This window comes from Rutidosis leptorrhynchoides, chromosome 5 (assembly GCF_046630445.1).
Source record: "Rutidosis leptorrhynchoides isolate AG116_Rl617_1_P2 chromosome 5, CSIRO_AGI_Rlap_v1, whole genome shotgun sequence".
Taxonomy (NCBI): Eukaryota; Viridiplantae; Streptophyta; class Magnoliopsida; order Asterales; family Asteraceae; genus Rutidosis; species Rutidosis leptorrhynchoides.
The window spans coordinates 167,525,876-167,538,580 of NC_092337.1; the positions used below are offsets into that span (position 1 = coordinate 167,525,876).

Here is a 12,705-nt window from a genome sequence, read left to right on the forward strand (position 1 = left end):
ATGACTAATGAAGAACAAAATGGCAACATCAATGATGACATCGATATTCATGATACAAAGATGGTGTACCAAGATGACCATGAAGTTAATTCTGAAAAAGAATTGGATTATGAAACAGAGATTGATTGGGATCGGAACGTAGACCGTGAATTTACTCAACCTGATCATGAACAAGGTAAACTTTCGATATTTGCAACATCATTCTTTTGTTTTGTCAATCCTATATTCAAACTTTGATAATGATTTTTGTGATAAAAAGCGGAAGCAGATCAACAAGATCAAGAAGAGGAACTTGTCCCAACAGAACAAGAAATTCAAAATGATGTGGATAGTGGATCAGGTATTCTAATGAATTTGGTTTTATCTATGTATAGTTAATGAATTTGATTACAACAAATAGAAATGTATTCACGTTCTGTCTTTCAGCAACAACTAAACGCTACGTGCTAAGAGGACCAAAACAAATGAAAAATACATGGGAATGAACAAAATTAGAGCGAACAATTATCGTAGTAGATGAATTTGGACAACCTGTTAATAAAAAAAGTTGTGAGCTTACCCATTTCATGGGTGTGTTAGCTAGGAGTGGGAAGTAATGTACTCTTTACAATCATTGGCATAAAGTTCATAAATCAACAAAGAGGGATTTGCTTGCTATCATAAAGGTCTATACTTAAAAAGTGGATGTCATTGATTATCTTTTATGATTTACTAAACTGATAGTTTATATTTAATTTGTAGACAAAATTTGACATTCGTGGAGATGCTGATAAGTAGATCCTTCAATCTATTGCAAAAAAAGGTCAAGAGCTGGAGGAATAGACTTAATGAGCTTCACTATAATCCAAGTAAATCACGCCGCGAACAATTAAGAGCTAGGCCTGAGGTAGTCCCAAAAAAACACTGGAAAAGACTTGTTGACTTTTGGAATGGTGATGCATCAAAGGTATGATCCTATCTTCAAATTAAAACAACATTATATTATTGTTTATCTCATTATAATATTTCCTTCTCCTAAACTAGGGCATGAGTGAGAAAAATAAACGTAATCGGCCAAAAAGGTCATTGCACCCATTGATCGGCAAAAAGAGTTATGCACAAATTCGTGAGGAACTAAAGGTAAGTTTATTACAAATGAAAATGTTATTATAGTACTATTTTTTATTGTTGTTACTCATTTTCTTTTTGTTACAACAGATACAATTGGGAAGAGAGCCGAGTAGAGTGGACATTTTTGAGCGGTCTTTCGAGAAAGCTGACATCACAAACAATTCTGAAGCTGTAAAACAACTTGTAAGTTACATAATTACAAAACTGAATGTGCTGGTAGAATGATAACTATGTTTTCTTAAATGTAATAATTATTTTATGGCCTCTCTATGCATGGTTTACCGTGGGGATTTTAATGTTCATTTTTCTATTTACAGGAACAAATGAAAGAACTTTCCAAGGAATTACCAGAAGGTTCACTCGATGAGCCTGGACCAGATGATATCTATGCACAAGTCAGGGGTACAGCTAAACATGGACAAGCAAAAATGTATGGTCTCGGTGTTCGTGTATCAGATGTTTGGGGTAAAGTCAGGAGTCGTGATGCTTTATGCAAAGAGAACGTCAAGTTGAAAGCAGAACTTCAGGAGTATAAAAAACGTGAAAAACAAAAGAACGTTATGATAGATAATACCGTTGTTAATCCTCATGCATCAACAAATAATGGCATAATTACCAATACGCCACTACATGTATTTTTCTATTTAGTTACTATTGTTATTCTCCACGTTAAAATATTTATAGTTGAATAATTAGTAGTTGGAAAATAAAAAATAGGTTGACAAAGAAGTCCACCTAAAGAGCATTAATAATCCAACCCCGATTGTCGCAAAAGGCAGGCTTCATAGTTTAGACCCACTAACAGTGGTTGGAGGAATAGAGATTGGTCCACGCTGGGGTGAAGTACATGTTCAAGTCGCAATAAAAAGTGATGAAATAGTGATAAGACCATTTGAACTTGTTACTATAATGATAGAGGCTACCGGTGTGGCTATTGCGTGGCCAACTTCTTTACTCTCGGTATGCCATTGTTAAATTGTTGATGTAATTCGATTTAATAACTTTGAATGCTTATGCTTATACATTAATTATTTGTTTGTAGGTTGTGCCACTGGATTAACCTCGCATGATTGGCAGGGACTAATGCTTGCTGACGTTGCTGCTTTTTTTTTAAATGTTTAGTTACTTTTCAGTTGGATGTTTTTTTAGTGTGTTACTTATTTATCCTTTGTTAAGTTTGCAACAATATTATGTTATCTGGTTTGAATTTTATCAATGGAAATTATTAATTGCATGTCCATGTTGGTTAAAGAAAGCATAAATATAAATATAATAAATCTATATATAAATATATATAAATATATTAAATATAATAAATATAAATATACATACATATCCCATTGGGATCATTGTGATGATAAGCAAATGATAGAATATAATTTTAGGAACCTTTTTGGATCTATTAAAAAAATTTATTCGTGAACTACCAACATCATTCACATTACACGGCCATTACATATTACATTTTATTAGACCCTTTTTGGGTGTACTAATTAGTAAATTGTTCCTTCTTAATATCATGTTTATGACATGATAATTACAAAAAATATTTTATCATGGTTTCCTAGAGGTACTATATTAGTCACATTTGTTCATGGTTCCTATTGATATCATGGCCATTACATGATATCTATATTAGGACCCATATCGGCCTAAATAAAATGTCCCAAAAATGTTTTTTAGGAAAATTTTCCTTCGTAATAAAGGGTGCCGATATGTTTTAATGGACCATTGTCCATCGTAATAAAGGGTCCCAATGAGTCACATTAGTTTAGGGTTTCATATTGATATCATGGCCATTACAGGATATCTATATTAGGACCCTTATCGGTCGTAATATAGTGTCCCAAAAATGTTTTTAGGACCAATTTCCTTCGTAATAAAGGGTCCTAATATGTTTTTAAGGACCAATGTCCATCGTAAAAAAGGGTCCCATTTAGTTTTTAGGACCTTCAATAAAGGGTCCCAAAATGTTTTTAGGACCTTTAATAAAGGTTCTCAAAACCCCATTACTAACATAGATCATCACATGATAGGACCTTTCTGGGGGTCCTTATAGGTCATTTTTTTGGGGACCCTATTGACCCTTTAGGTACGGCTTATCTAGTAACCAACTTTCAAACGGTCCCAAAAGCAAAAGGGTACCAAACAGGCACATAATGGGACACTTTTGGGGGTCCCGTAAGGTCATTTTTATTGTAGTGTACTTTCAAAAGCTTATTCAAGAAAGTGCTTGTTGAAGAATCAACTGATTCTGAAGAGTTGAATCTTTCTGATGTTGATGATTCTCACCTTCAATTAGTCAAGATGGCAGCCATGTTCACCAAAGCCTTGAAAAAACATAAGTTCAAAGGCAAATAAAGCAATCAACGCAAGAACTCATCTTCTTCCTCCTATTATAATAAACCTGATCAATAAAAACATCAACGTACTGATGATTCTAAGAAGGAAGATTTAATCTATTTCAATTGTGGCAAAGCTGGTCATTACTCTCGTGAGTGCAAGATGCCTAATAAAAATGATGCAGCTTACTACAAGAAGAAAATGTTGATGGCAAAGATTGTGGAAACTGGAGGAGTGCTGAAATCGGTTGATGATACTTGGTTTAACTGGACTGATGATTCAGATTCGGAGGTGGAACATGCAAACGTTTGCAAGGTGACTAGGCTCATCAAAGCAAAGGAAGCAATGGAGAATTCTGACTCAACATCTGATGATAATGAGGTACAATCAACTGAAATCCCAACTAATTTTATCAAAATGCAAAATGACCTGATGAAGAACTTGGTCTCAATGTCAAAAGAAGTTAAAGGTTTAAAATCTGAATACAAAGTTTTGAAAGATAAAATCAAACAAAATGAGACCAAACCTTCATCATCCACAACACAATCGGAGATGAATAGATTGAAAGTCCAACTCAGCTCTACGGAAACTGAGTTGGAAGAACTTAAAAAGTAAATTCATCCAATTAAAGTCGAAAGGACTGATTATCGTCTAAAATTAGAACGTCTTGCAGAAAAAGTTCAATTCTTAGAAAAAGATCTTTCTGATTTGAAAAACCAACATGAACCCACACTTACAAAGCTAAACAAGAAAATTATTCAATTGGAAAACACCATAATTGAAAAGAACACTGAAATTTCTGTATTAACAAAAGAGTCTTTTCAAATGAAAGCTCAATTTGCTCGATATGAGGAAAAACTCTATCGCACAGAGCAAGCTAAAGATATCATTGATATGGAACTTTCAAAACAAATAATTTTCATGAACAGACCGAAAACGATTCATGGTGATAAGTGGGGGTTGGGTTATGAAGATCCTAAGATATTAGACGATGTTTCCAAAATGATTCCAGGGTTATATCATTTTGATTACTTTCAAGCTGGTTTACCTTCTCACTTTGTGCATGCATCTGATGCTGATTTTGATGATATTATTGTTAATCGCAAATCTAAAAAATATCATCAAATTAGCTTAATGTATGAAAAGTCAATGCTAAAATGGGTAAATCAAATCCTGATTTCTTGAAGAAACTTGTTGAAACTGAAAAGAATATGAAACTTGATAATTATGTTCCTAAACGTTGACTGGTTTATATTCCTACACTCATGCTAGAGAAATACATTTCAATGCTCGAGAATGCAGTGTTTAACAAACCTAGTTCTAGCATTATTGTCATAGATGAGGTGTTTGATGAACCAACTTTCGATATAAAACCAATGCTACCAGCCTTACCTGCATGTTCTGTTTCTGATGATTCTATCTGTGAAGACCTAGCACATGAACTTACTGTCTTGTTTACGTCAGTATCTCTAGGTCAAACGGATTCTGATGTTAAGGAAGAACCAAAAGTTGAACCTACGGTAGAACCTAGAGAGGAAAACCCTGCAGAATTAGATTTTTTTCATCTAGTTGACAAACTTGAAAAAGAGAACATAGAATTGCAACTTAGATGCAAGCACCTGAAACAAATGCTTGAATTGAGTGAACAATTCCCTACACTTCCTAAGAAAGAATGTACTTATGATTTTAAGGAAGGTGAAGTTTTAGTATCTGCTGAAGATTTATGTCTTGAGATTAAAAGCTTGAATCGAAAGATAGTTCAACTAAAACAGGCAACAACACAACAGATTGCTATGCAAGCACACACATCACAAATGCTTACTAAGTGTATGAATACTATTTTTGAGTGTGCTGGCAGGATTAATAAGACTGTTAAGGGTAAATCACAATCAAATGTTTCTAAAGTTTCAACACCCATTACCATTCTTAAAAATCCTTTACGATCTCAATTTGAGAAAAGAGTTTCAAAGGTTACACCTTCATTGCAATTCATTGTGAAGAAGGTACATCATCCAGATGGTTCATGTTCAAGTGAAAAAATTCCTATGATGTTAATGACAAAACATACAAAGGAAAGTCTTTTAACAAAATCAAAGAAGTCTTCAAAACAAATTACAAGTCCAAACCTAATTTGAGTGAGTATGATGCAAAGGAACGTAAAATAAAAATGGAAATTTTGCAAAATCAAAATACTCAAATGTCAACTGAAAAGTTTGGACGTTTAACTAAAAAAGGTGTTTTTCGTGTCATGGGTTATATTCCTAACCTGAATTACAAGTCTGTATGGGTTCCTAAGTCCACGACTAAGAAAGTAGCAAACCAAACCAAGAAATCTGCTAGTGGACCTAGGTAGTCATCGCATGTTTTTCAATTCTCTTGTGTGAACAAAACAACTAGTTGGAATAAATTGTGTGTAAAGACTTCTGATGATGATAATGTAAAACTTGATATCGCTTATGATGCTTCATGTAATGTGGCTTTAGATGATGCTTTAATGTCTAATTTGTATGCTGCTTTATGTGATACATTGATTTGTGATCCAAAGTTATTTGTTGGTACTAACCGTAGAGGACCAAAGAAACTTTGGGTACCTAAACTCTAGGAAAATTAACATTGACAGGGTTTCGACGTCAGTGTGTGGTACATCGACTACGGTTGTTCTCGACACATGACGGGCGATAAATCCTTGCTTGTCAATTTTGTTGACAAATTCCTAGGAACGGTTACATTTGGAAATGACGAAATTGCAACGATAACGGGTTATGGAGATTATGTGAAAAATGGCATAACGATCAAACGGGTCTCATATGTTGAGGGTTTGGGGTGCAGTTTGTTTAGTGTCAGCCAATTTTGTGATGGATATCTCAAAGTTCTATTTGAACATCGTCAATGCTCGGTGCAATCCAGTGATGGAAATGATCTCCTTGTTAGTAAACGTCGTGCTTTACTATATACTATTGATCTCAATGATGCACCATCACATGGGAACATGTGTTTGGCCACCTGTTCAACAAAAGAAAATTCATGGTTATGGCATCACTAGATGTCACACCTGAATTACAAGAGTATCAATTAACTAGTCTCTAACGACCTAGTTGATGGTATTCCTAGCTTTCAGTATGATAAGCATCATGTGTGTCCATCATGTGTGATGGTTAAGCTGAAATGGACTAATCATCCACTTAAGCAAAACCCCAGTACTTCATCATCTTTTCAATTATTGCATATGGACTTATGTGGACCCATGAGGCTTTCTAGCCTCGGAGAGCCGGAAACATGTGCTTGTCATTGTAGATGACTATACACGATTTACATGGATTTTTCTTTTGATAACTAAATCTAAAACCCCCGCCATTATCATTGAGTTCATCAAAAAGACTCAACGCTCTTTTAACAAACATATTAAGAGCATTCGAACTGGTAATGGGACGAAATTTAAGAATGACCTGCTTGATAGTTATTTGAAAGACCAAGGCATTGAACATCAGTTCTCTGCTGCACGAACCCATCAACAGAATGGAGTAGTCGAATGAAGAGAGTGGATTTATAGTGAAATAGCAGACAGAGCAATCGAGACAGATCATCGCAATTAACCGAAGAGGATTCTGTAACGACCCGGAAATTTCTGACCAAATTTAAACTTAATCTTATTATGGTTTCGACACGATAAGCAAAGTCTTTTAAACCGAGTCTCAAAATTTTTGAATTTTTTACATGGACTCAGTTAATCTTTGACTATGTCTGACGATTCACGAACTATTACATATAAATAAATAAATACATATATTTAAATATATATATATATATATATATATATATATATATACACACATACACACACACACACACACACACACATACATACATATATATATATATATATATATATATATATATATATATATATATATATATATATATATATATATATATATATATATATATATATATATATATATATATGTATATATATATGTATATATATATATATATATATTATATGTATATATATATACATATACATTATATATATATAATATACATATGTATATATATATATATATAATATACATATATATATATATATATATATATATATATATATATATATATATATATATAATACTTTGAAATATAGTTTGATATAATATACGATTTAAATTATAAAATGAAATAAGTGATAATAAAATTTATTATTAAAATAAATCTATATATACATAAAAAGTATATTAAATATATATTTTGTGATTTCGAAGTTATTTAGTAAACAACGGTAACGCTCAATTGTCACATTGATTGATAATAAATGAGTTAAAAAGAAACTAATGTAATTTTAAAATAAACAGTGATTCGAAAATGAGTTTTATAAATTTTAGGCTTATTAATAATATATTTAGAAGTTGTTTGTTAAATTTTAAAACTTTTTATATTTTACTTGGGGTTGGGAGTGAATAATTAATGTAATTTTTATTTAATAGTTAATCACCAAATTTTATACCATAATGACCTAAATAAATAAAGATACGTAATTTAAAATTTTGAGATTTTTTCGAAGATTTTTATCCGCCACTGTTTAAGCAACGGGGTACAAAATACCCTCCATGAAAACCAATAGTATCCGACGGCTTTACTATTTTTCTATTTTTACACGTTTCTTAATTTGTGGTTATAAATAATTATAATATTTATTTCTTTTTAATATAATACTCCGCATTCGTTTTCATAACAACTAAGCAATTCATGCATATAAACTGTTTTTGTTCTATTTCCTCCTTTCTTTATTTTTTTATTTCGATTCAACATCCATCTATCTAATATATATATATACATGGTACTTACATATTAAACCTCCATCATAGTAAACTGCTTACTCGTTACTGTTCTTGTTCAATCCACCCAAAACCCACGATCACCAACCCAATCACCTGCTACTACACTTCCAAATTTCTGTTGCTATGCTTCGTGAAGTGTTGAGCTGTTCGACAGCCCCAAAAACCAGCATCCGTATCTCCTTTTGTTGCTACAAATTGAGTAGCAACTACTGCTACTGTTGGCCTTTGTTTTTGTTCGAACAACAATCTTTGTTGATATTTGAATCAATCATGTTTTCTCCGGTTAGCCTCAAACCCAAAAACCGAACACGACTACAAGACCACCATCTTCAAACCACCATAAATTACCTCTTTCGACCTTCATCTTGATTGCTCGATCATAACCCAAAATCACAACAAACAACTACCCTTACTGCTACTCGTTTTCTGTATGTTTCTGACCGATCATGCTCGAACCACCTTTACACCGCCACTTTCTACCACAGAAACCACCACCTACAACTCCAAATTGCTGCTGCAATAGTTATATTTCTATTTCAATCCGCCACCTACAGTTTCTGTTTTCCTGCTGCTGTTAACGAATGATGATGATGTTGATAGAAGACGACACGATGATGATTATGTATGATGTTGATGATGATGCAACGTGGAGATGATGATGAGTACGCTGATGTTATGATTATGATTAAAATGATGCGAGAATGATGATGATGATAGAATTTGATGAAGATGATGAGTGAAAATGAACGAGATAGTGATGAGGATTAGTGGTGTACGAGGATGAAGGGAAACAATAATAATCGTGAATGATGATGATAGGTGATTAACGAAGAAGATGATATACAGTATAAGTTAAATCATTAAAAACGCGAGATATTACAAAAGTAACTAGCAGAGGAATGGTTAAGGAGCGTGTTTGTTAAACGAGAGGTCCTGAGTTCGAATCTTAACGGTGACAGTCTATTTATTTATTTTTGACATAGCAGCAGCTGATCAATTATGGCCCAACATCCATAAGCCCATTAAATTCTAAATGGGCTATCTGATTTCGCTCATTTCTGTGATGATAAACAATTGATATTGCTCTAGTCTGTGAGTTAAATAAAATTAGGATTCTAAGAATTTAGTAAAAGTAACAGACATTCGGATGGTTTGTAGTATTGGGTGTAAACGAGAGGTCTTGGGTTCGAGCTTAGGCTGAGACATTATTTGTTTTAACAAGGACTATTACATGGAGGTAGTATTTTATTTTCCAATTATCATTATTGTTACTATTATTATTATTATTATTATTATTATTATTATTATTATTATTATTATTATTATTATTATTATTATTATTATTATTATTATTATTATTATTATTATTATTATTATTATTATTATTATTATTATTATTATTATTATTATTATTAGTATTATTATTATTATTATTATTATTATTATTATTATTATTATTATTATTATTATTATTGTTATGTTATTATTAAGTATTAGTATTATTATTATTATTGTTAGTATTATTATTATTTAATATTATGACTATTATGATTATTATTATTATTATCATTATTATTATCATTGTTGTTATTATTATTAGAATTATAATTATTAAGATTATTATTACTAATATAAGTATTATGATGGAAACTTCATTTATTATTATTATTATGATTATAATTACAAACAAGATTTTTAGTATTATTAATGCTATTACTAATATTAAAATTATCATTGAGAGTATAAATTTTATCATTTTACTACTAGTATAAGTAATATTATCATATTATAATTATTATGATTATTACTATCATTGTTATTATTATCAAAAATGTTATTAAATCATTATCATAACTATCATTAACAGAAAAATTAATATTTTACAGTTATTATTATAAATATCATTATTATTATCATTAATATAATTATTGACATTAATACCTTTACTAGTAATATTAAGTATTATAACTATTATCATTTTTACCAATATTAATATAATTTTAGTATTACTATAATTACTATTTTTTTCAAATGATATATATATATATATATATATATATATATATATATATATATATATATATATATATATATATATATATATATATATATATATATATTTATTACATATAACATAACAAAATTTAATATTTTTATATACAAAATAAATATATGAAACATATATATTATTAATATAAAAATGACATAACTAGTAAATTAATATATATATTTGTTCGATTACAACTCTGTATATTAATAAATACGCAAATGATATAGGTTCATGAATCCGAGGCCAACCCTGCATTGTTCAGTTTCGTCGTATGAATATTTTTACTATAAAATATTGGATCGTGAGTTTCATTTGTTCCCTTTTTAAATGCTTTTGCAATATATATTTTTGGGACTGAGAATACATGCACTGCTTTTATAAATGTTTGACGAAATAGACACAAGTACTCAAAACTACATTCTATGATTGGATTATTAAACCGAATATCACCCCTTTTAGCTTGGTAACCTAAGAATTAGGCAGACGAGAGGTTCTATTCTTAATTGAAGTGAATCCTAAAGATAGATCTATGGACCTCGATAAGTCCCATCCAGGTTATGGATGCTTTAGTACTTCGATTTTTATACAGACGAGAGGTTCTGTATATACAGACGAGAGGTTCTGTATATATAGACGAGAGGTTCTGTATGTTTGGGGATATTCTATGCATTAAAGTTAATGTCGGTTACCAGGTGTTCAATTCATATGAATGATTTTATCTTTATGCAGACGAGAGGTTCTGTTTATAAATATGAAAATCTTGTGGTCTATCAAAATTATGGAAATAATCGATTATGATAAACTAATGAACTCACCAACCTTTTGGTTAACACTTTAAAGAATGTTTATTCTCAGGATTGAAAGAAATCTTCTGCTGTGCATTTGCTCAATTTAAAGATATTACTTGGAGTCATTCATGGCATATTTCAAAGGACGTTGCATTCAAGTCGTTGAGTTCAGTAAAGATTATGATTAAGTAAATGACAGATTAGATCATTTATAGTTGGATATTAGGAAATGGTATGCATGCCTATCAACTTTCAATGTAATGAAAGTTTGTCTTTTAAAACGAATGCAATGTTTGTAAAATGTATCATATAGAGGTCAAATACATCGCAATATAATCATATGTTATTGTATTCGTTCTTATGGATTAAGACGGGTCATTAAAGATTCTAATTTCCTTAATTACCGAAGAATCAAATCTTATTACGAAGATTTTCTGTAAATCCCTTGAACTCCGGAAATCAATCCTATCTACGTCAAAAGATATGATGAAACTACCCTTACTCATTTTACTCTTTTGTGATAGCTTCACTTATACTCTTTGCGTAATCAAATTGTTTTATCCATATTACTCAATGATGATAAAACTCTATTTATCAACTCATAATCGTCGCGAAAACATACTTATTGTCAGTCATGACGACCCCAATCAAATTTTGGGACGAAATTTCTTTAACGGGTAGGTACTGTGACAACCCGGAAATTTCCGACCAAATTTAAACTTAATCTTTATGTGTTTCCGACATGATAAGCAAAGTCTGTAATATTAATCTTTATGTGTTTCTGTTAAATTTAAACTCTCGATACGATTTAATATTTTGACATGATAAGCGAAGTCTGTAATGTTGAATCTCAAAATTTTTGAACTGTTTCATATATTCAATTGACTTTTGACCACTTCCAACGATTCAAGAACAATTAATTGTAAATAGATATGTGTGTGTGTGTATATATATATATATATATATATATATATATATATATATATATATATATATATATATATATATATATATATATATATATATATATATATAATAATTGAAAATATAATTTGAAATATTATATGTTGTTGTTATTAATATTATCTAAAACATATTTAAAATAAATATTAAATAATAGTTATACTCGTTTGATGTTCTGATAGATATTAAACAGGTTCAATACAAACTTATATGATTTTAAAATAAACGGTGATCCGAAAATGAGTAATATAAATTGCAGGCTTATTAAAATTATATTTAGGAGCTAATTGTTAAATTTTAATTTTTTTTTATATTTTACCTGGGATCGAGCGTGGACAGTGAGTTAAAATTTTTTTTAAATAGTTAATGATCGAATTTTACACCATAATGACTGAAATAAATAAAGATAATTACTGTAAAAAATTGAGATTTTTCTTAGAACTTTTATCCGTCACTGATTAACAACGGAGTACGATATAATACCATATTAAAACTAACGGCAAGATTACTAATATCATACACGTTCTTAAATTGTTATTGGATTATACTATTGTTGGAATCTTCTTAAAACATTTAACAAAATTGCATGTGGACATATTTATATTGTTTGTCTCTGCTT

General features: G+C 30.3%; 1 protein-coding gene across 1 annotated transcript; it reads left to right on the top strand.

The window, feature by feature from the left end:
• LOC139849152 (uncharacterized) lies at positions 1-2,170 on the top strand. The gene is made up of 8 exons (XM_071838822.1): positions 1-175; positions 260-368; positions 742-946; positions 1,024-1,119; positions 1,198-1,293; positions 1,428-1,742; positions 1,828-2,070; positions 2,153-2,170. Exons 1-8 carry the CDS (start codon positions 1-3, stop codon positions 2,168-2,170), a joined length of 1,257 nt encoding a protein of 418 aa, XP_071694923.1.
• Positions 2,171-12,705: the final 10,535 nt, after the last annotated feature.

Excerpts from the sequence above, each read along its gene's own strand:
- LOC139849152 (XM_071838822.1), top strand. The coding sequence starts at position 1 with ATGACTAATGAAGAACAAAATGGCAACATCAATGATGACATCGATATT. Across the intron at positions 176-259 it reads TCAACCTGATCATGAACAAG|CGGAAGCAGATCAACAAGAT; the intron begins GTAAACTTTCGA and ends TGTGATAAAAAG. Across the intron at positions 1,294-1,427 it reads CTGAAGCTGTAAAACAACTT|GAACAAATGAAAGAACTTTC; the intron begins GTAAGTTACATA and ends TTCTATTTACAG.